The following is a 25,873-nucleotide window of genomic DNA, read 5'->3' on the forward strand; positions in this document are numbered from 1 at the left end:
GTCCCTAACAGGATTGAGAAGAGATCGTAGATCAGGATTGAGTGCAGATTCACCCCACCCCCCACACAGCAATATCGATTGTAGTTTGTAGAAGACACTGACCCTATATAATTCAGCAGACTCTATCCCTAAAATGCCTACAACTCGCCCTGCCTAAACACTCCGACCTGTCCCTCAATTCTATCCGGACACAAATGGTTTTTTCCTGCCTATCTTTCCCTAATCAGCAGCCAGCACGTTGATGTGTGCTCTGTCCCTGAATCTAAGCAGCATAATGACGCCGCTGCGGCTGCCTCGAACTTATAAAGACTTGGTCACATGCTTCAGACGGCCAATCACAGCTACTGAGACATTTGCAGGCATGGCTGGGATGGCTTAAGGCACACCAGTTAAACGATTGTTGATTGGCTGTTGAAAGCCCGCCATGAAAAGAGCGCCAAAGCATGCAAAACCCGGAAATAAAACGACCGAACACGGATTTTTACCCGAACATACAGTAAAGTGTCCGTGTCCGTGTTCGGGTACAAAAAATCCAATTATTCGGTACGAACACGAATAATACAGTCCGTGTTCGCTCAACACTAATAACTACCATGTCCAGTATATGAAAGTAGAAACAATATTCAGGAAATATTGGAACATACTAAGTATAGATAGTATCTTGAATAAAGTACTCCCTAACTATCCAGTTTTCATTCTTCCATCCTTTGGAGATAGAGTGGTAAAAAAAAGTGTTAGAAACACCAGTGAGACCCAAGATGTTTTGGGATAGAGTAGGATTTTATGGCTGCAGGAAATGCAGAGCTTGCCAACAAGTGGATACTCATCTTAGGGGGCTATCAATGTTTAAATCCACGGTGAATGGGAGGGAGTTGGAGATTAAGGAATTTTTCTCGTGCAACTCCACCCACGTAGTTTATGCCCTTGAATGCCCATGTGGGCTAATGTGTATTGGCCGTAGCAAAAGAACAGTGGGCAAATGCATCTCCAAACATATCCATAATAAATGTATAGGTTATAAGGATCACAGCGTATCGTTGCATTTTCAGACAAAAACATAATAGGAACCCCTTGGTTTGAAATTTTGGGGTATAGACAAAACCCATCCAGTATGGAGGGGAATAAATAGAGTGATGGCTTTTTACAGATGTGAGACCAAATTGATTGTTCTAACTAATACCCTGAGTCCTAGGGGAATGAATGTAGAATTAGATTTGAACTGCTTAATAAGTGATTATTAACTTTGAGTGGGTTCTAATAAAATATAGCATTTTTAAGATTAAAATTAAACTATGTTTTTTCTTATTAGTATATTTAGACCTGTGATTTCAAATGATGTGATTGCAACTAAAATATGATAGCATATTTTGTTAGCACAGGCTGTATGGTCTTGTACTATAATGTGTTAGAATTATGTAATTATTGATTTTGTATGATTTTATAAAGAATAAATCTTTGGCGCAATTTTATAGGCTTTATATCTATTGCATGATATTTGGGGAAGAAACATTGGTTAGCGGATCATACATTTTTATAATATGGTCAGTTTTTATATATATATATAGAGATATCTGCTATTGGGATTATTTCCTATATAGGACACCGCCGGTGTGGATTACAGAGCCGATTCATTCTGTGTATGTTAAATGATTATGCGAAGAAAGCTTGCGTGTTTAATGTTTTGTAAACCTTAATTTATCTGTGCCCAATATTGTACACTGGATATGTTGCCTTATAGTGCACCAGGATTGGATGTATTGTCCTAGATTACATGTGGCTGATCGAGCGTAGTGAAGCTCGATCTGGTGCCAGTTTAGTAGTCATGGAAGGTGAGTCTGGTGACTATTCGATAAATAGAAGGAGCAGCGCCATGTGACCAATCCCTCTGACGGAGTCGTGATGATGAAACGCGTCAGCCTGATCACTCGGCTACCAGGACTACCGACAGTTTGTATTGTATCCTGGAAACCACCGCGATTAATGAGTATAGATGAGCGGTGAGACTGATACATGCAGGTTGAGTGGTATAAGACTGTGATTAGATGCTTGACTTGTTTTCTTTTGTTTAAGTGCATTTTAACAAGGGGGGAATTTTGGTAATACATTTTAAAACAGTATTATGCTATGAGTCAGTTTGTTTCATGACATGAGTTACACCTTGAGGAGACAAGGATTTCAAGTTTAGAGGATCCTTTATCATCCACGGTTGACAAGTGTTAACGTTATTATTAATGATCTGGTGAGTTTGATTGCCTAAGGGAGAGGTCTCACTCAGTGTGGTGATGGGATCTGCAGATTAAGTTTGAATTCCATCCCCCTAAACCCAAGTGGTGCAATATTTTGAATATTCACATGGTTTTTGACTTGCAATTTAAAGGCACCTGAGGTGGAATACACCCGAGGAGCACTGCTGATGCTGAACGATTTTCTATGACGATTTAAGGCATTTATTTAAATAGTAACAGTTAAAGGGCAGTTTTAATTGAATGTTGATAAATGTAATGTTATGAAAATAAACAGTTGGAAAACTATATTTGAGAATTCTAGTTAATGTGGTAAGCTAAGTAGAAGCACTCAATGTCAAATAGCAGCAAATGACATACTGTATTGCATAAAAATGAGATCAGAACATATGATTTAAGTAAAAGATCCCTCCTATATAAGTAACATCTTGCATATAGGGTATAATTCTGAACATGGTATTACCTGAACATCACTCAGGAAATTCAAGAAACTTAGCAGGAGATAATAATCATATTCTATATTAAACACACGTTAAGTAAAGAGAAGAAAATTGTGTATGAAATACAATAATGAAAGCATGAAAACAAAGAACATAGAGAGTGCATTCCTGACACCTGCTGACACTCTGCAGTAGGCTGTATACAGGACAACACACAGTCCTCATCAGAGATTGGGGGTCTTTGGTAATTGACCATTTTGCCCCTTCTCCCAATTGTGGCTCTGTAAAATCCGTATTTAAGAGGCACTGTTGACTTAATAAAAAAGAAAAAGCAAAGCCACCTCATCAAATAGGAGACGTTTTACTTACCTTTCTGGTGGGCAGTGAGCAGAATATTTGCTCTGTTGAAGAGCTACAAGCACTGCTGCTAACTGACACCCCCAGGTGTTTGACAGCGTTTCCCCCACTATGTGCTGCGGTTCCTTCCTCCAGTGGCTACATCACTATTGTATTCTGTAATGACATAGTGGCTGGTGGGTGGAACCACAGAACCCACTGTTGCCATGGGCATTTTTCAGGTTTTTTGTTTCAAATATGGAATATCATTTTTAGCTATCATCTGGAAGTTAAAATGTAAATAAGGGATCACATTTTATTTTTAAAAATAACAAAAATGTTGCTTTCTTGCTCTGTTCAATGGTTTTGCACAGAGCAGCCCTGATCCTCCTTTTCTGCACTCCCCACCAGAGCTCCTGTCTCTTCTAGTTGCCAAGTGACCACCATAACAAGCTGCCTGCTCTGTATGTCCATGGACAACCCCCCCCCCACCTTGTCACTGGCTGAGATTGACAACAGTGGGAGCCACAGCCTCTGGGCCAAAAAAGAAGGTGAGAGCAGAGAGAGCCTCTGCTCTCATGCACAGCACTGGATTAAGTTTGAGCTCACGTAAGTATAGAATTCATTGAGGTAAGAAACCTTCAGCAATTCAACCACTTTAATAGGTTAATTGTGTTCAGTGAGTAGCTTTGCTTCCTCTATCTAAAAAGCTAATTACCTTGTCTGACTGGTTCAAAAGGGGCTGGTTGAACAGGAAGTGATGTTGGCCGAAAGTATAGGGAGAAAGGAAGAATTATCACATAGACATGTGTTGAGAAGGACACAGAACTCCAAGAGTGGAAAGAAGAGCAGACAGTCATGCTGTGTGTTCCTTGACCAATTGAAAACTCCATCTACATCAGAGGCAAACATCAGAAGGGATTAAATTCCCCAATTTAAAGCTAAGTAGCAATGTATTATTGTTTGTGAATGCATGTGTATATCTTTCCATATACCTTTTTACATCTTTATTCCAGTAAAGATATCCTTTGATACCCCATCTTATGTGAATGCCTCTGCTGCCTTGAAGGTTGCTGTACATTTTGAGATAATTATTTAGACAAAGCAAGACAGGTATGCACAATTTAACACCCTAGGAAGTGTAAGCAGCGGTGCAGGGAGCTCTTCAAAGGAGTGAAGATTAACCTCACTTCCCATAAAATATAAACCACCCTTTTTTCCTGGCTTTGCTCTATTTATTATGGCGATAGCCTTTCCAAAGAGTGAAATGGATACATTCTCTAAGTAACTTTCTTGCCAAACAACATCTAAACAGCATTCTGCTTTATAAATAACAATAAAAACAGCCACTGGATGTAGACATAGAGTACATAATAGTAGTGCAATTTAGAGATTGAGACCATAGGATCATATAAAGAATACAAAACTTACTTGTGTGAAGCCAGCTGGTGAATGTCAGTGAGCAGTTTTGAAGGTCAAATGGGAAATTGTAGATATTGAGGCTACAGGCAGTCACTACTTGAATAGGTTTGTAATTCTGAACTCTGCCTTCATAGTTGACATAGACATAAGGGATATCTGGAGATTTTCCAACATCCACACTGAAGGGAGACCAAAGAAACTTTGTATGGTAATCTGCACAGAGATAGTTATTACTTTTGCTTTTTTCCAGTCATTATTATTGTTTTAAAATAAAATAGATTTTTCAAATTGTTTACATTTTTGCCATAACCAATAAAAAGGAAACTAAAAATTGTTATTCACAAAAGTATCACTGAATGAAAATGCAATAAGTAAAAAGGCCAAATAAGGAATTTGGGAAAAAACAGCAGTCTTTGTTTTATTCTTGTCATTTTGTGATGGAATAAGGAGGTCCATGAGTTCATAACTGGAATATTTTTAAGAAGAATAATAGGTCAAAATTGTTACATAAACCAATAATAAATCACACTCAGTGCAGCAGTGCTTCTCAATACTTTAAAATTTCAAAGAGTCCATAGTCCTCCACCCTGGTGTTGAAGCAGTGCAGCAGAGAGTCAGTGGAGACATTTCCTTGAAAGGGGAACACCTGTAAGCTTCAAGGCTCCACCATTAGGGATACACCACTGGTAACCCACTGGGGCACGAAGGGTGTGTTATCTTTTTTGGTGGAGGATTGAAGCTTACAGGTGTCCTCTTTCAAAAAAAAATTCTCCATTGACTCTCTGCTGCGCTGCTTCAACGCCAGGGTGGAGGACTATGGACTCTTTAGCATTTTGAACTATTGTGGAGCGCTGCTGCACTGAGTGTGATATATTATATTATTTGGTTATTGGAGTAGCTATCTCCTAAGGAGTATTTTCTTTTTCTTTTTTACGCATGAGATTGGTGCATTTTTCCTGGCCAGTGTGTGTCAAATAAGTCAAAATTACTTTAATTCAAACATGATTCATAATAATATATTTAAAATGTTATTGGATTGTTTTACAAACTAAACATATGTTATTTTGTTGTATTTTATCTAGGCAACGTGGCAGATTCCTTTCACATTTACACTGAACTTGAATATTCTAAGAACAATTCAGCCTGTTCATAATGTAATGTTAATGCATTGATTGGAACATAGATCCAATGCTTTCTAAAGCCAGCTGTTACTTACAACTCATTGATTAGAATGTCTGGGACCCAGATCTTCTCAGTAGGAATGGATATTTGAGACACGTTTTCATACTTCTTGGGATCCCAAGTGAGAAACTCATCTATCCAAAACTAAACAAAAAAATCAAATTACTGTCCTTCTGCAGAAATTGTTTGTAAACAATTATAAATAAAAAATAAAATGAGGGAAAATGTAACTGTTACAGATCTCCATATATCTACATGTATTTGTTAGATAATAGAAATAGGCAAAATTGAATTTGTCATAGTGAGATGAGTTTGGAGAGTCCCAGATAGAGGCAATTCCAACAAAGAGATGCCATAAATAAGTCTTTGTAGCAGCTAAAGTCTCATAAAACAGCTGTTGTGATAAAGAGAGACATGAGAATTTAGAGGAGGAATACTCAACTCCTATTATGTAAGTAAATATAAGTAAGTGTGTGGCTATCTTATTTGATAGCATTTTCAGTGGTCGTATATACACCATGTAATACATGTGTATCTATATAATCAACAATTTACATAAATACAAGAAACCAAAAAGGAATCAAGTAACCAGTTTGTAAACGTTAAAACTATTTAAAAGAAAAGGCAAAAATCTTTACAGTTTCCCTTTAATTTCAATAGATGTTAGAATAGCATAGAACCTTTAAGACAATCAGATCTCTTTTTTGCAAGGGAAAGAAGTAAACCTCTTGTTTGTGTTTTAACATACCAAATGCTGTCCTTTAAAAAAAGACCTCCACTAAGCACTGCCTGTACCCCAACCGATCCAGCAATTTAATTGCAGTGTTATTTAAGAAAAAACAAGCTTTAGTTTTAAAAAATACTGTTATATGATTCTCAGGGTTCCAATGGTTTTACCCTTTTTGTAGACCCTTGTAAGATCCCTCCTCCACCTCAGAAAATCATAACTAAGTGAGTCATAATTAAGAAAACCTCTTGTCTGTGTTTTACTATACCAAATGCTGTCCTTTAAAAAAAGAACTCCACTAAGCACTGTCTGTACCCAAACTGACCCAGCAATTTAATTGGAGGGTTATTTAAGAAATGTTAGCCTTAGTTTTAAAACATACTGTTATATGATTCTCAGGGTTCCAATGGTTTTACACTTTTTGTAGACCCTTGTATGATCCCTCCTCAACCTCAGCAAATCATAGATAAGTGAGTCATAATTAAGGACAAAAAAATCAGGTTCCATGAACCAGAAGAAATTTTATTTCCTATGTTTCATTTATCAGCTATAAATAATGTGATGGTGGAGGTGGTCACAGACACAACATGGTTTGACTCCCAGGAGCATAAAGTGGAGCAGGTACCACTTTTTCTGGGTATCTGGTTTTGGAGTTTGGATAATTTGCAGATTAGCAATACTCATAGCTACAATAAACAAAATATTTTTTTTCTAGCTTAAAAAGGTTTTTTAATACCTTATATATACATTAGACTGTACCTGTCTGTACCATATGTACGTTGTGAGAACTTGATTCTTCTCATCCTGGCAAAAAAAAAAAAAAACATATTATACAATGACATGTATAGATGTCATTTCATGAACAGATAAATAATTTTCATGTGTATCATATGCATTACCATAGCACATAGCCATTAAACATAGACATTGCTACTGTCATTATACAATGACATGCATAGATGTCATTTCATAAACAGATGAATCATTTTCATGTGTATCATATGCATTACCATAGCACATAGCCCATAGCCATTAAACATAGACATTGCTACTGCAAGTTGTGTATTAGGATTTAAACAAATTTCAGGTGTTTGGAAGGGTCTAAATGATGTCATTAGAGAACTTGCTGCATTGGTGATGATCATGATCTTGGATATATTTAAATATATACAGTGTAGAAGTTAATTACCATAAGTCACACTTTCTGTAAGAAAACAAGTTTATTTTGGATACTATTTACTTGGAAGTCAAGCTGTCCATTTCTCCTTTTCATAAAGTCACTTTATTTTGAGGCTTTTCTATTTTCCATTATATTTGTGTGTAGGGACCGGTCAATGCAAACCACATCTCACAGCGGGGATAGCATACATTTGTTTGGTGATTGCTTTACATTATTGATTCATTCTGTTGATCATTACAACAGCTTCACAGCTGTGACACTATTTAGTTCTTTTGTGTAACATTCCTATGTTATTTAACAGGTTTTCAATGTTCAACTAAAATGGATGTTACCATAGGCTAGGTGCACAATATACACAAACATTACCCAAATTAAACTTTTTTTATGTTTTGCCAAATTATTCACTCATATAAATGTGCAATGGGATACTAAGTTAATTTTGAGATTATTACGAATCATATGTTGATGTCACCTGAAACGGTGGACACTTTACTGACACTTGCATCAGTCAAGTCAGTAAATAGATGCTGAAGGACAGTGCTCAAAATTGGTCCCTACAATGCACCAGGTAAAGCATTTATCATGTGACATGTCCACAGGGTGACAATGCTGTTGTGAGATTTCCCTGCAGAATGAACGTCATTGTCACCCTGTTAAAGGAAGTTGAAAATCAATTAATCTTGTGGTAGGATCAACAGGCAATAAATATACATCAATTTTGACACATGTTTATTATCTAGGTACCCTCCAATGTACATACTTGGTTGCCTATTCATAGGACAGAGTGCAATATGTGGGTAATCTATACTCTATCTATACTCTATCTATACTAAATCTACTCTATAATCTATCAAATTAGCTATCTATACAAAGAATTCAAGCGGTTTAAAGGAAACCTGTCATGAAAGAACTATAAGGGCTGCTTTTCCTGAACTCCTTTTGAAAGTATTAGTTGCCTGGCTGTCATCTTGATCCTTTAGCTTCAATATTTTTTAAATCACTGTCTAGAAACAAATGTGCAGATCAAGGGATCTGAAATCACTTACTGCATGCTTGTAGGGTAAAATTATTAAAAGGAGTGGAGACTGTCCACTTATTTAAATGAGTATTCACTTTAGAACGTGTATGTTCACCATCCTTAGTAAACAAGGTGAAGCTCTGTTCACTTTTAATGCCCAGTCGTGTGCAGGGAAAATAAAAAACACAGGGATTTATCTACTAAAGCTAAACAGTGCAAAATCTGGTTCACTTCTAGATAGAAACCAATCAGCTTCTAACCTCAGCTTGTTCAATTAAGCTTTGGCAATAAAACCTGGAAGCTGATTGGTTTCTATGCAGAAGTAAGTCTGATTTTGCACTTTCCAGCTTTAGTAAATAAACCACACCGATTTTTGCTTGCACATGACTCATTTAAACACAGCTTCATCTTATTCACTAATCTAAGTAAACGATCACTTTGGATAGTAAACTTTCCTTTTGCTAATTGAACAGTCTATATTTCTTTAGTAAACCAAACCTACTGACTAAAAATATTAAAGCCACATATTGTATGACTGATAGGGATTATATTTTGTATAGAATATAAACTATTTTTCATTCTTTAGTTACAACAATAAAGGTTTTATATATAATGGTTAGTTCTATAATTTAGGTATTTCTAGGATTTCTGTAGGTGTTATTAGCGTGTAGAGGCATTCAACAAAACAATGAAAAATGTATTATGTTGATTTATGTGACACATCCATAAATTACTTTAGATTTTTTAATAGCAGATTTTTAATATTTACAGTAAGGTCGAGTACCACTCAGACTGTTTGTTAAACTTTTTTTTCTTTAGGGATAATTTAGTGCCATCTGGCACTAAATTATCTCTAAAGAAACTGTTGGCTAAACATGTACAATGCCATTCATTTTCTCCCCCTGTGTCATATGTCTGAAGTCTGTAATTTTCAAACCTTTTATTTTTTTAATGTATAGCCCTGACTCACTAGGTAGTATGTTGGCACTTTATAACTAAAGTATAATGATAATAATTCTAATAATGATAACATTATAGGGTTTTTACTAAACATAATCAGAGGGTTTTGAAAAAAACACTTTTACCAAATAGGTTCTTAAATAAATGTACCGTATATAACTTATTGAATTAAATAGCGCTTTCCCGTTGCATACTCTACTTACCACTCCTAGGATGGCATACACCATGACATCTATGAAGACAGTGGTTGTCTGCCTCCAGTTATGCACCGGCCTCACACCTTTCTTGTAGCCTTCCATGAGTTCATCTGATAGACGCATCAGGACCGGCTTGGATTTATCCATTCCATATACTTTAATACATCAATATAAAACAATTACTTACTTGAATCTTATGTAATCTCGTTATTTGTAATTTCTCCAATTGTAAAGCAAATAAACATAACTTTTAATACTCAACTGTAGTTCATAATATCTCTGTCTTTACGAAAGCATGGCTTGTGGGCATTACAAGGAATTGCCTGCCAGTTACATTTTGCTATCAGTTTATAGCTGCATCAAACTATCAAAGCATTCTTTATTACCCAGATGAGCCAATAACACATCTGAAAGCATACAGAACATTGCTTATGAGGAGTAAAATACTGTATGTTTCATAGTTCTGCAAACCTATTCTTAATTCAAACACTGTTAATTCAATCTGAGTATGAGCAATCATTCTTCTTTACAGGCTTTTCAGTGAACTCATCACATTCACCCTACAGCTACATTATTTGGTTTAATACAATAACTGTTATGCTTTCCAGTTGATATATATTACAGAGATTATGTTACATAACTCTTTTTTATCTATATATCTATTTCGCATTATTTCTATAACTCTGTTTTATTTATAAATCTTTCTATTTTTTTATCTATCTATCTAAGCAAAATAAACAGTTCTGACAAACAGTACAAGAAAACACAAATTAGTACTTCATAGAATTTTGTGTATTAACTTACCAGCAGTAAACATGAAGAGGGCTGGTACAATCACGTTAGGCTGGATCCAGAATTTTCTTGGCACCATTTCGTCTGTTGGCCTCAAGTGTTACCTTCAATGTTGATTGTAACCACTAAAGGTCACTTATAGACCTTTTTTAGTCTTCAGGATCTTCAGTTTTGCTCCACAAGCAGGAATCCTCCAATGGTGCTGCATCAAAGCCTTTTATTCATTTGTCACCTTTGAATTATCCTAGCTTGTCCATTTAATACGGCAATGCATGGATTCCACTTCCAAACTTAAAGGTTTGTTTTTTTGTTTGTCTTCTATCTCACTCTTTTACTCTTTCCTTCTTTTCTTGATACGTATGATAGATATGTTTTCTGAATACCACTGAACCTTTCTGATTATTCCTTCTTTCCACTGCTCTGAATGAGTCTAGCATCAGTCTCTTTCATGTGTTCTTTTGCAAGGCTTTACTCTCGCTTCTTGCTTGCCATTAGCCAATGCCTTATCTTTAATATTGTAAGTGCATTAGTATTTTTGTTAGATATGCATAGTCACTATGATCTACAAACAAGGTATAGCTGGCAAATCACTCACATATAATTACAACTCGTACCACCCATTTATCAGATTCTGGCAATACTTATCTTGCTGTCTGGTCATCTCTTCTGTCCCTTTTACTTGATGTCCAGTAACTTTCCTGAAGATGTTTTCCTGTTGTCAGCAACTGGCAGCTTGTCACTCCTCTGCGTGATGTCACTCTGTAATTTAAGGAGTCAGATTAAACCTATTGCCCCTGTTCCCTCTTGCCCATTAGTGCTGTCATGTCCACTTAATGATAATCAGACAGACGGATGGTTTTGCACAAAGCAATTAGTTACCTGAGCTCTGATTAACCCATCTTCTGCTGTATCTATATTGCAGACATAATCATATGCTATTGCTGTGTTTGCTGCTTCTGAAACCAATAAAACAGAAGGCCAGTTAATGGATACGGATTCAAGATATCTCATACTGCTAATGAGAACACAGGCCACAAGTCTGCACTAACTCTTATTCTGCGAGGTTTATATCTAAATATCTAAATTATGAGATTTTAATAAAAGCAATTGTTCCTTCCCCATCTCCTGTCACTCGGTAAGTCATTTGCACTTTTTTGTTTTCCTTTACCAAACTTTAATTTCTGTTTGTGGTTATTCATTATACATTTTTGTATTTATTATTATTATTTTCAACAATATAAGTACAATATATATATATATATATATATATATATATATATATATATATATATATATATATATATATATGTTTAAACTGAGAAAATGTATAATTTTAAGGGGAAAATAAGTGGATTTTAAATTTCATGCCATTAACACATCTCAAAAAAGTTGGAACAAGGCCATGTTTACCACTGTGTGGCATCCCCTATTCTTTTTATAACAGTCTGCAAATGTCTGGGGACTGAGGAGACACGTTGCTCAAGTTTAGGAATAGGAATGTTGTCCCATTTGTGTCTAATACAGGCTTCTAGTTGCTCAACTGTCTTAGGTCTTCTTTGTCGCATCTTCCTCTTTATGATGCGCCAAATGTTTTCTATGGGTGAAAGATTTGGACTGCAGGCTGGCCATTTCAGTACCCGGATTCTTCTTATACGCAGCCATGATGTTGTAATTGATGCAGTATGTGGTCTGGCATTGTCATGTTGGAAAATGCAAGGTCTTCCCTGAAAGAGACGATATCTGGATGGGAACATATGTTGTTCTAGAACTTGGATATACCTTTCAGCATTGATGGTGCCTTTCCAGACGTGTAAGCTGCCCATGCCACACACACTCATGCAACCCCATACCATCAGAGATGCCGGCTTCTGAACTGAGCGCTGATAACAACTTGGGTTGTCCTTGTCTTCTTTAGTCCGGATGACATGGTGTCCCAGTTTTCCAAAAAGAACTTCAAATTTTGATTCGTCTGACCACAGAACAGTTTTCCACTTTGCCACAGTCCATTTTAAATGAGCCTTGGCCCAGAGAAAATGCCTGCGCTTCTGAATCATGTTTGGATATGGCTTCTTTTTTGGCCTATAGAGTTTTAGCCGGCAATGGCGAATGGCATGGTGGATTGTGTTCACCAACAATGTTTTCTGGAAGTATTCCTGAGCCCATGTTGTGATTTCCATTACAGTAGCATTCCTGTATGTGATGCAGTGCCATCTAAGGGCTGAAGATCACAGGCATCCAGTATGGTTTTCCAGCCTTGACCCTTACGCACAGAGATTGTTCCAGATTCTCTGAATCTTTGGATGATATTATGCACTGTAGATAATGATAACTTCAAACCCTTTGCAATTTTTCTCTGAGAAACTCCTTTCTGATATTGCTCCACTATTTGTTGCCGCAGCATTGGGGGAATTGGTGATCCTCTGCCCATCTTGACTTTTGAGAGATGCTGCCACTCTGAGAGGCTCTTTTTATACCCAATAATGTTGCCAATTGACCTAATAAGTTGCAAATTGGTCCTCCAGCTGTTCCTTATATGTACATTTAACTTTTCCGGCCTCTTATTGCTACCTGTTCCAACTTTTTTGGAATGTGTAGCGCTCATGAAATCCAAAATTAGCCAATATTTGGCATGACATTTCAAAATGTCTCACTTTCAACATTTGATATGTTATCTATATTATATTGTGAATAAAATATAAGTTTATGAGATTTGCAAATTAGTCCATTCCTTTTTTATTTACAATTTGTACAGGGTTTGTGTATATATATTATACCGCACCACCGATCGCCGCTCTGTGGGCGGGAAGGGGTTAATTTAATTTCTATCCTAAAGAATATTTTTCTTTAATGTAGCAATTATATTTTTATAAGCTTACTTTTCCATACAGGTGGTCCCTGGATTACAAACAACCAACTTACAAGCGATTCCTACTTACAAACGGAGGGATACAACTGGAATTGAGAGGAAATCTACCCCTAGGAAGGGAAAGGGAAATTCACTCCTGTAAGAGTTCTCATGGGAAAAAGGTGTCTCCACTGAAGCTTTATCACTAATCCTTGTTTTTACAACAACCCAAAATTTTCAAAATCAAGTTGTCATAGGGACAGAAATGTCATTTACATTGCTAAAAGCGCATTATATACATATCAACCAAAATGTATCTGCCACTCTTTTGCATGGGATAATGTATAATGCTTGTGAAAAAAATAGAGATCAGCTTCAGACTGCTACCAAAAAAATTCACCCTGGAGGTTAAAGCGGAGTTCCGGCCACAAAATCAACATAATCGATTTTGCGGCCATCCGCTTCCTATTTGTCACCTGAAAAAGAAATGGATAGTTACGATTTTTTTTTTACTTACCTTGTTATTGTAGAAAAATATACTCACCTTTCTTCCACTTCCTCCCTCGGCGGCCACGCCCCGCGCCGTCACTTCTGGTTTGCAATGATTCCTGGGAGCTGAACGTCATTGCTCCCAGGAATCAATGCGCCGGCACCGGCCCCGCTCATCACTTCCGGTGCGGCGCCACATTCCCTGCTAAACAGCTTCTGGGCGAGCGGGGCCGGTGCAGTCGCATTATGGGAGAAGAGGACACGGAAGAGGATGCAGAAGAGGATTGCGCTGGCTTCAGCTGCCCACATCCGAGATGGCAACGCTGGAGAAGAAATTTTAAAGGTAAGTATTTCTTCTTGCAGGTAAGTGCGACCCGGGACAGTACAGAGGCTATCCATTGTGGAATGTACTAGCCCTGGCTGTCCCGGGGGTATTTTTATTGAAAAAATTTTTTCGTGCCCGAAACTCCGCTTTAAGTGACAGGGGATTCGGGTAAGTGTTGGTTTTTGAGGTTTTAAAAAAGGGAGAGGGGTGGGAAATGGGACTTTTTTTGCCCAATGTTGCTCTTTAGAGATGCTGATGGTTAGACTCTGCCTATGTCACATCCCTTGTATACTATAGAAGAAATAAAATTCCCCTTTGGTGTTGGGACTTTTAAGGCATTGTATACTGGATCATGACAAATGACTGGACTTCCAGCAGATGACACCGCATCATATACTATTTTGACATTGACGGGTTTCCGTGGAATTTTATAGGGGTACCAGTTTTGGTACATTTACATCAGTATTTGGGACTTCCAGGGGCAGAGTTCTTTTGGGTCTCAGTGATACCTATTTTCCTGATTTGTGGCTTTTCCACAGAAAATCCGAGGAACATTATAAGATCATAACTTCATGCCATTGACCTCTTTCTTAACGATCCTCTATACAGCGTGTCATATATTGGGTGGACAGGCAGAAATACCAGACCACATTTTTAAGAAGATACATATCCATGTGTCTTGCTCTGTGATTGACTTACAGTGATACCTCCCATAACCCCTGATGAAGGAGAGCTCTTTCTCCGAAACGCGTTGGGTAGAGGAAGTCACAATTTCATCACTGCACCCTCCATAGTTGGTGCATTTCCGGTTCATTGCTATTGTGCTGTATCTACACTGTTAGGTATATTATGCATTTTTTGTATCTTCACTTGCATGTGTAATTATTTTATAATCTTTTTTATATTTTTCTATGGATTAATAAACATTAGTTTTACTTACATATATGTTTTCATTTGTCATCATCCAATATACAATGCCTTAAAAGTCTCAATACCAAGGGGAATTTTCTTTCTTCTAATGTTGCTCTTTAGGTTCACTAAATGTCCATTTATCCTTTAATCACTGGAAGATTCAAGCAGAGCATACACCCGCCCCCCACTCCCTCCACCCTCTTACTTAACAGCATTTTGCTTATTACTACAGTTCAGGTGCTCTTAAATGATGTTGACATTACTGTAAAGGAAACATGAGAGCACATGGTAACATAGACATATGAGATATTAACGCAGAGCTTACACCACTTAAACATTTGTGTGGGCATAAATTGCTCTTTTTATTACTGAAACTCAATAAGAAACAAACAACTCAGGAAGTGGGTCTCTTTCCTAAGCTCACTATAAGAGTGAATTTAATTAAAAAACAATTTTCAGTCCCAAAGACTGCTGACACCAGTCATATTAATAACAGTATGGAGAAGCAGGATGGTCAGTAAACCAATAAACCGATGTCCTTTTACAGAGAAGAACCTTGGAGTTAAAACTGGCACTTGGAGCTCCTGATACCACCTAAACCATTTTAACTCTTGCACCAGTTAGTAAGAACTTCGTAAGTAAATATAATAGTAAGGGATACAAAATGTTGGTATATTTCAAACAATTTTATTTGATTTTATTTTGATATTTTTATTTTTACTTGAGTTGAGTTTTCTATATAATATAGGGGCAGCACAGTGGTGTAGTGGTTAGCACCTTCAACTAGCAGCAAGAGGGTCGCTGGTTCAAATCCCAACCACGACACTACCTGCCTGGAGTTTGCATGTTCTCCCTGTGCCTGCATGGGCTTCCTACCACACTCCAAAGACATGCTGGTAGGTTAATAGGATCCTGTATTAAAAAAAAAAATGGCCCTACTATGTATGTATGAATGTGAGTTAGGGACCTTAGGTTGTAAGCTCCTTGAGGGCAGGGACTGATGTGAATGTGCAATGTATATGTAAAGTGCTGCGTAAATTGACAGCACTATATAAGCACCTGAAATAAATAAATAATAATATAAAGGCATATGCATATAATAACAAATATTTGTTTCGTTTTAAATACCGTATTTATCGGCGTATAACACACACTTTTTCCTCCTAAAAATGGAGGAAAAAGCAGCAGTGCGTGTTATACGCAGATATTAAAAAAAAAATGGCCAGGAAGCATTGCCGAGAGCAGAAGGGGCAGGCCGGGCCGAGGAGAAGGAAGGACGAGCTGTCATAAGAGCAGAAGGGGGCGGGCCGGCCAAGGAGAAGGGAGAACAAGTGAGCACAGTCATCGGAATTCCCGCCTATGACAGACGTCACACGTCTCGGCAGAGGAGGCGGGACTTCCGATGACTGCGCTCGCTAGTTCTTCCTTCTCCTCGGCCCGGCCCGCCCCCTTCTGCTCTTATGACAGCTAGTCCTTCCTTCTCCTCGGCCCAGCCCGCCCCTTCTGCTCTCAGCACTGCTTCCCGGCCTTTTTTAAAACAAATTTGGTCAGTTCCAATGGCGCTTGCGAGGCTGCATATATGGACACTGCTGGTGGGCTGCATTTATGGACACTGCTGGTGGGCTGCATATATGGACACTGCTGGTGGGCTGCATATATGGACACTGCTGGTGGGCTGCATTTATGGACACTGCTGATGGGCTGCATACATTGACACTGCTGATGGGCTGCATATATTGAGGCTGGATATATGGACACTGCTGGTGAGGCTGCATTTATTGACACTGCTGGTGGGCTGCATTTTTAAACACTGCTGGTGAGGCTGCATATATGGACACTGCTGATGAGGATGCATTGTTGGACACTGCTGATGAGGCTGCATTCATGGGCACTGGTGGGATGTCATTTGATTTCAAATAAAAAAATGTTCTGAGTTCAAAGCTGTTTATTTTAAATTTAAGCTTTTTTCCTGAAATTTCTCTCCAAATATTGGGGTGCGTGTTATACGCCAGCGCGTGTTATACGCCAATAAATACGGTATGTACAGTAAATGATTGTATTGCAATACTGCAAACATTTACAAAACAATAATTAAAGATTTATTAGGAAAAAGTTTTATAAAAAAAAAAGTCACTTATGATCTGCTCATAACAACTACAGCAAAATATAATTGAACATTATCATTACGTTGTATTTCTGAATGGCATGCATAAGCCATTACACCAATGATTCACAGAGGAGTCGCTCTTGCACATGGACCAGAACCTTACTTTCAAATATACACAGAGGGAAGCTGAGGAAAAGCAGAGTACAGTATACTCTCCTGGTACCCAATCTGTGGCTCAGGGGCTAAATGCAGACAGAACCCTATATTTTGAAACTTATTTAAGCCAATGAAGGAAAAATATTCTTTGGACTGGCTTCTAGTAGTTAAATGGCATGTTTGTTTTTGCAGACTGATTTTTTTTTTCTGTGTTGTCCATCCCTTTTCGCTTTTTTTGGTTTTATTCCTTTAATCTTATATAATGGAAATTTGTAAGAAAGGGTTTGTAGTTCTTTTAGGGATAAATTAAACAAAAAATAGCAACATAGCGCTAGAGTCCAATGAGTCTGTAAGAGCAAAGTAAAGCCCTAACAAAATGAGTTGATCCTAAACGATCAGAATTGTGCTTAAGCAAGTCTTAAAACATTCAGCAAGGAAGGGGTTAACTCGGTGTGGTTTATGATGTTCCGTGTTGCTCCGTCCATCAGCGGGATAACTGATAACTGCAAAAACGTAAATAGAAAAGACATAGTGCACTGGCTCCTAGTGCAACACTGTTTATTGTTTAAATGATAACAAAGTAACACTGAACACTCACATTGTGTTCAGAGATCAAGCGCGTCCAGGCTGGAACCAGGGTAAGCTAACACCCAAGTTCACAGTGTAAGCCACTCGCACACAATGGGGATCCTCCAATCACCAGGAGACTCGATCCAGATACACATCCAAGTGATCCTCAAGCAGTGCCAGCTGGTATCTGACGCTAAGATTGCTATGACAATGCGTTTCAGAGGCCCCTCTGAAACGTGTTGTCATAGCAACCTTAGGGTCAAATACGAGGATCACTTGAATGTGTATCTGGATCGAGTCTTCCGGTGATTGGAGGATCCTCGTTGTGTGCGGGAGCTTACACTGAGAACTGTCAGCTTACCCTGGATCCAGCCTGGAGCCATACACATGGGAGAGCCACTACAGTTTCACATAAATGCGCTTGTTCTCTGAACACAATGTGAGTGTTTAGTGTTACTTTGTTACCTTTTAATTCTAAACAATAAACAGTGTTGCACTAGGAGCCTATGCGCTCTCTCTGTCATTTCTATATATCGTAAATGTATGTAAAAATTACTGTGCAATCGTCTGCAGAAGCAGCTGCTGACACAACTATACAACAATATTGTTAAACAACTAAATACAAAACAAGTGCCGTGCTAAAAATGAAAAAATTGTTAGAATACTCCATCATAAAAAATGCTACATATAACTATATCAAAATTATATACAGTATATCTCTGCAAAAGATATACAAAGTGCAAAGTACTGTATGTGCAAAATGAACCCAATATATTGCTCATGAACATCACAAAATTATAATGGAAATTATATTAGAAAAGTGCAAAGTCCTTTTAGGGAGAGCCTCTCGCCAGGGTGGATACTTGGGTTGGGCTAGCTGAGTTCCTTACAATCTAGAGCCAGAAGAGCTTGAGGCAGAGGTTGATGGGAAGAGGCTACCCTCACTATATCACTATGTAGGCTTCTAACCTAAGGCAGTGAACCCTTCAGGGTAGGCCCACAATAGGGTCCATTGGAGAACACACCTAGGGGGACCTATAATGAGGGTACTAGAAGGCTGATCATCAGCCATTGAGCTTAAACTGTACAGTGCTATGGATGTTGGGGATAAAGAGGCAGAAGCAAAGTTGTGTTTTGACAAAAAAAAAAATGTTCATTCTGTTCCTGCTGCAATAAAACATTAAAAGACTGAACATGTGGGCATTCCTTTTTTCTGGAGCAAGCTACAAGAATATGTGTAACTAAGATGGCAGAGTTCCCCCCACATTATAGGTGTGTGGTACTCTATCTCCAACCTGTTGCAGATGGGAGATGGGAGGTCCCTTTGGCCAGCATGGGCATAGAATGCATTAAGGTGAAAAATGATGAGACTTTACAATTCCTTTAAAGGTGCACAAGGCAGCACAAATGTGAGAAAACTGATTTCTAAAGAGGCTGTAAAAGCAGTATTTTAGCAGCTTAGTCATTCTTTAATCTACGACTATTTCTGAAAGCATGTCTGCTGTCTCTAAATATCTCTTGTAGCATACCCAAAGTCTCTGAACATCTCCTGTTGCATATCTGTAGTCTCTAACTGCAGACATGCAGAAGGGCATCTTTCTGTAGCATTACTTTCACTGTAAGGGACCACATTTCTATCCCCTATTTTAGGTAAATTGACTACCACTGATATACACACTTCGTACTTAAGTTTTAAGGTCAATAAGTGAATAACAAAGAACATTACAAGCATTATTTTCATGAAAACTATCCAGCATGACATAGTGGAGGATGTGGCTACAAACGCATAATGGACAATTTTTTTTTATTTAACATAAAATTTCTATTGCTTTCTACTATTAAAAAAGGTCTGTAATTGCAAATGTAAAAGGTGACTATAAGATTTAAAAAATAAACGTAATTCTACATCTTCATGGCTTCTCTGTAATATATACTTTATGGTATTTATTATGATTTCTAATCATTTCACAGGTGCATAATCCAAAACTTTGCTAATAGCCCTGTAAACAAGGCAAGTGAGCTGGCATCCTATTGGTAAATGGGCAAGGAGGTTAAGGACCTCCTAATTCTCCTGATATCAACGCTCTGTTCAACATGTATGAGGGGTGCTTCGAGGACAGTTCCATAAGCTTTAAGCTCTGCAGCAACCATAATTGAGAAGGAAGATGTGCTAGAACTCTTTCCAACCCAAAGTAAAATTACCAACTGTTGCTATTGCTTTTTCTATATATGATGGTGTCAGTTTCTAGAGTGCATATTACCACTTCTGGACCGGAAGGTTTTACCCCTTTAATGACCAGGCATTTTTTTGCGATACGGAACTGCGTTACTATCAATTTTTTTAATCTTTTTAGGCCAATATCTATTCTGCTACATATTTTTGGTAAGAAAAATCCCAATAAGTGTATACTGCGCAAACATTTTTTTGCATCTACAATCTAGGGGAAAGATTTATGTCATTTTAAATTTTTTTACTAGCGATGGTGGTGATCAGCGATTTTCAGCAGGACTGCGACATTGCGGCGAACAGATTGGACACCTAACTGACATTTGTGACACTTTTGGGGGGACCAGTGACATTATTACAGTAATCAGTGCTAAAAATATGCACTGTTACTGTACTAATGACTCCACAGGGAGCGCCCGGCAGACATTGCCACCGCCTGACTGTTTGGCTCTGTAGCCAGTAGCGGTCCCGCGAAGCAACGTACAGGTACGTTGTTTCGCGAGACAGAGCCATCCTACCGCCGTAAAACTACAGCGGCTAATTGCCAAGTGGTTAACTGCTCTCCCTATGCAAGGAATTTTATTAAAGCTAATTGGATATAAAGAAATTATTAATACTTTAGCAATATAGTCAGTCCCATATGCTGTAACAGAGTAAAGTAGGGTGTAATATTGTATGTTGGTAATGTTACCAAAAGGTAATCAAAATATAGGTTTGGGACAAAATGGAATTTGCCTGAAATGGACAGCACCACATCCTTATAATGTACAAAAAATTGTATATACTTACAGTATATATTCACTCACACCAAACAGCGTAAAAAACAATAATATTAGTATAATAGGCAGCTGCTGTGTCAACCAATAGGTAAGTGATGATGGAAAAACTCTACCGGTTGCTAAGCTCCAAGCAGCTAACAACGCTTGCTTATATATGCAGTGCACCATCAGCCTAAACCATATGTAACATAAACATGTAAAAAAAAATGAACTGTGCAACACCATATTCTTCTATAGTGCATAGAAAATCCAATAAAGGAAGTCAAAGTGAATGTCAGAAATGAAAAAAACAACCCCACAAAGGAGAGAAACTCCCTCCGTGTCCTTTTCAAAACAAAGTGCTCCTCTTATCATGCTGGATCAGTGTATCCCAACCATGGATAGATGGATGCAGGTAGTCGGGTGCCACCCAGCGTATTTAATGAGTGTAAGAATTCCCACTCACCGGATGATCCTCCTTACCTTACAAAAATAGGATCAAAATGGGCTTGTTTGGTCACTATAACTCGAATGGCATGTCCTGCGATGCTTTCTCCTCTACCTCAAAGGATCCAAGCTGCAGAGATGGTTTTGCAGGAAGGATATAAAAACTGGAAAGCAACCTCCACTTCATGTAATAACCTAAGGTAGTCTTTATTTATATATAAAAAATTCCAACAGGGCTAAAAACCTGCAATAAAATAGTCCCATGTATGACTCTCCCGTGTAGGCTATTGCATTAACTACAGGGAGCCAGGTAGCTCAGCCCCGCCAGACCCGCCAGAGACCAGCGTGCCTTCCACCTGCGGTTAGATACGTCACAGCGTGCCTCCCAACGTGGCGCATTTCTTCATCAAACGTGACGTCTTCAGAAGCTCTTCTGATGCTAGTAAAAAAATTAGAGCAAAAAAATGTATTTTTGCTAGCATGCTTGGCCCTTGATCCAGTTTACGTTTTCTGGCATTTGTCTCTGTTCTCTGGGGTTGGCGTTTGCTGCCTGGTGGTAGCCCCCCCCCCCCTTTCCATCTTGGTCCCCTGTTTGCATCTGTTTACCTCCTAGCATTTATGACTGGTTCAGAGTGAGAAGTACATGCATATCTCCTGTTATTGTTGAATGTTCTGTTCTCATACCAATTGTGAGTTAATGGTTAAAATAATGAAATACATATATAAATGTTTACTGCTTATGAATTGTATATTATTTACATGTTCTTATCTCTTTTAGTTGTTCCGAACCATACACATTCCATGATCCCTTGGGGAAGCCGACATAGGCGAAACATGTCGGGCCTGAGCTAATCCTTCCTGCTGCTAAATGTGTTGTATACAAAGTGCAATAATACTTTAGTGTTATGCTGTGAATATATATATGCATGACGCTGTATGCAGGATAGAGACTTTACCTCAAGGTATGTTTGTTTTGATTGAAACAATATGTGTAGGAAATAATTCATGTTTTAAGGGTTAACACCCTTATTATGTCTTTTTTATTATTCTTGTAATAATAAAAATGCTTTTATTTTTATATATGTATTGACATTTTTTCTAAGAGGGGGTTCCCAGCACTTTAAAAGTCCCACTTTCTACATATTGTTCTTCTTTTAAAACAAAATATAACTTTGATAAAATATTGCACTAGTTCTTTTCCCCCTATAATATTTTGAACATAGTTCAGTTTTAATGTATCGGCTCCTGTTTTTATACTCCAGTCCTAGTCCTCTGTGGAACCATGAACCTAAACCTTAAATACCTAGGGATTATTGAGATAGATTTTCTCTGTTTGTGTCTGGTTTATAATGAACTGAGGCTCAAGTATCAAATTCTCCCTGAATTCAATTGCTATAATGGGATTTCATGCTAGTAACTTGCTGATCTATAATTGTGTTTCTGGGAAGCAGGTTTATGAACAAATTCTGCAAATAATTCAAATGAAAACATATTAGACTACAGTGGTGCTATGTGTCCTAGAATCAATTAAAATTGATGTGTTTTATATAAATGTTCTATATTTATTATGTTCATGTCTAAAAAATAAATATCATTGTATTTAGGTAAATATAAAATATTGCTTTAAAAGGTGAATATTTTTGCAGTAGCGGTTTTGCAGTCATGGTTCTGAATAATGAATTCTGCAACACTATTTTCATGGTGGTGAAGCTCCAGGTTCCCCTTCACATGTTTACTAGACTAACTTTAACTGCTTTGATGAATGCAGTAGTGGGATTCTGATGCTCAGATTACATGCACTGCTGAATGAGTAAGTGGAACCCCCCCAACACACCTCTTTAGAAACTCTTAATGCTTTGCAAAACCAGTGTCACAGATAAACCCTGTAGTAAATGTTTATTTGTTAAATAAAAATATGAGAGTATTCTGGGGCACAGAGGGTCAATGCCCAGCAAGCATGCAAACACATATAAAAGGAACTTGGGGTAAGCAAGTGACCAAACAAGTTCATAAATTTTATAAGTCCATTTACATCCTAGGGTTAGAATTGTGCACTGGTCACTGCTGTCCTGAGAGTTTGGCCAGCTCTGTGTGAAGAAACAGGGGGAGCGCCACCTAAGTGCAGTATTAGAACAGGCTGTTTTATTAACAAGGGATTGAAAACACTCACAGGATAAATATGAAAAAACTGCTCATCGGTAGTAGGTACTGGGAAGGTCGCTCTTCCCCATCCCACAGGTACTGTCAGTCAGGGTCCCAACAGCTGTGGAAGGTGTTGAATAGGCTGGAAAGCCTGGAGAAACCCAGGCGGATATTATGTCACTGGAAGAGTAGGATGACTGAACAGATGACAGGCTACACACTCTGAGCCTCTAGCCCCTTCTACAGGCCTATGGAAGCATTGTTGCATGCAACTATTTATAGTGCCAAGGAAGCCGTGACCATGGAACTACAAGGACCAGTAGTCCTATTGAATTTATAGCCAAGTGAAATTAAACAAATACAAAACAATTATACTAGACAATAAAACACTAGCCTAAAAAGCATTACATTCAAAAAGCAAAAACAACATCTATAAATAATAGATAAACATGCATTAAAAAATATAAAAGATATTGATATAAAAAGTACATACAGTGGGTACGGAAAGTATTCAGACCCCCTTAAATTTTTCACTCTTTTTTATATTGCAGCCATTTGCTAAAATCATTTAAGTTCATTCTTCTTCCTCATGAATGTACACATAGCACCCCATACTGACAGAAAAACACAGAATTGTTGACATTGTTGCAGATTTATTAAAAAAGAAAAACTGAAATATCACATGGTCCTAAGTATTCAGACCCTTTGCTGTGACACTCATATATTTAACTCAGGTGCTTTCCATTTCTTCTGATCATCCTTGAGATGGTTCTACACCTTCATTTGAGTCCAGCTGTGTTTGATTATACTGATTGGACTTGATTAGGAAAGCCACACACCTGTCTATATAAGACCTTCCAGATCACAATGCATGTCAGAGCAAATGAGAATCATGAGGTCAAAGGAACTGCCTGAAGAGCTCAGAGACAGAATTGTGGCAAGGCACAGATCTGGCCAAGGTTACAAAAAGATTTCTGCTGCACTTAAGGTTCCTAAGAGCACAGTGGCCTCCATAATCCTCAAATGGAAGACGTTTGGGACGACCAGAACCCTTCCTAGAGCTGGCCGTCCAGCCAAACTGAGATATCGGGGGAGAAGAGCCTTGGTGAGAGAGGTAAAGAAGAACCCAAAGATCACTGTGGCTGAGCTCCAGAGATGCAGTCAGGAGATGGGAGAAAGTTGTAGAAAGTCAACCATCACTGCAGCCCTCCACCAGTCGGGGCTTTATGGCAGAGTGGCCCGACGGAAGCCTCTCCTCAGTGTAAGACACATGAAAGCCCGCATGGAGTTTGCTAAAAAACACCTGAAGGACTCCAAGATGGTGAGAAATAAGATTCTCTGGTCTGATGAGACCAAAATAGAACTTTTTGGCCTTAATTCTAAGCGGTATGTGTGGAGAAAACCAGGCACTGCTCATCACCTGTCCAATACAGTCCCAACAGAGAAGCATGGTGGTGGCAGCATCATGCTGTGGGGGTGTTTTTCAGCTGCAGGGACAGGACGACTGGTTGCAATCGAGGGAAAGATGAATGCGGCCAAGTACAGGGATATCCTGGACAAAAACCTTCTCCAGAGTGCTCTGGACCTCAGACTGGGCCGAAGGTTTACCTTCCAACAAGACAATGACCCTAAGCACACAGCTAAAATAATGAAGGAGTGGCTTCACAACAACTCCGTGACTGTTCTTGAATGGCCCAGCCAGAGCCCTGACTTAAACCCAATTGAGCATCTCTGGAGAGACCTAAAAATGGCTGTCCACCAACGTTTACCATCCAACCTGACAGAACTGGAGAGTAAGGATGATCGAACTTTTGAAAAGTTTGGTTCGACCAGAACACCCGAATTTTCCAAAAGTTCGGCCCGGATTTCAGAACCCCATTGAAATCAATAGGACCCGAATATCGCTAATCAAAAAACACCATTTTGAAGCCCTAAAACCCAATAAATGCCCCTAAAAAGTGCCTAGGGTTCTGGGTCATGCCCCATTAACTATTAATCACACAAAAAAAGTTCTTAAAAATTGTAATTTTTGATAAAAAAGCCAATTATTGAAAAAATTAAAAAAAAAGAGAGATTTTTTTGATTTTAACTTTGGATTTAGTATCTGGGGGGTCTAAAAGGTGTGCATGTGAAGTTTCAGCTCTATAGCATGTCCAGAACCATGTAAAAAAAAAAGATCATTTTTCAGTAGAACAGGGATGTGGGTCGGGACCCTCCTTTAACTTTAACACCTATATGATCTTTTTTTCTGGTTCTGGACATGCTACAGAGCTGAAACTTCACGGCTACACCTTTTAGACCCCCCAGACACAAAATCACACAAAAAAAGTTGTTAAAAATTGTCATTTTTGATAAAAAAAGCCAATTATTGAAAAATTAAAAAAAAAAAAAGAGATTT

General features: G+C 38.2%; 1 protein-coding gene across 1 annotated transcript in view; it reads right to left on the minus strand.

The window, feature by feature from the left end:
- The window catches only part of LOC309568868 (uncharacterized protein), a gene marked incomplete at its 5' end in the record, with an annotated part of 164,293 nt that overhangs the window by 36,676 nt on the left and 101,744 nt on the right, over positions 1–25,873 (minus strand). The window contains 4 exon segments of the mRNA XM_082274652.1: positions 4,451–4,620; positions 5,658–5,767; positions 7,110–7,154; positions 9,712–9,860. Coding sequence (XP_082130778.1) covers positions 4,451–4,620; positions 5,658–5,767; positions 7,110–7,154; positions 9,712–9,860 — 474 coding nt within the window.

Source organism: Pelophylax lessonae (assembly GCF_965119305.1).
Source record: "Pelophylax lessonae genome assembly, chromosome: 12".
Lineage (NCBI taxonomy): Eukaryota > Metazoa > Chordata > Amphibia > Anura > Ranidae > Pelophylax > Pelophylax lessonae.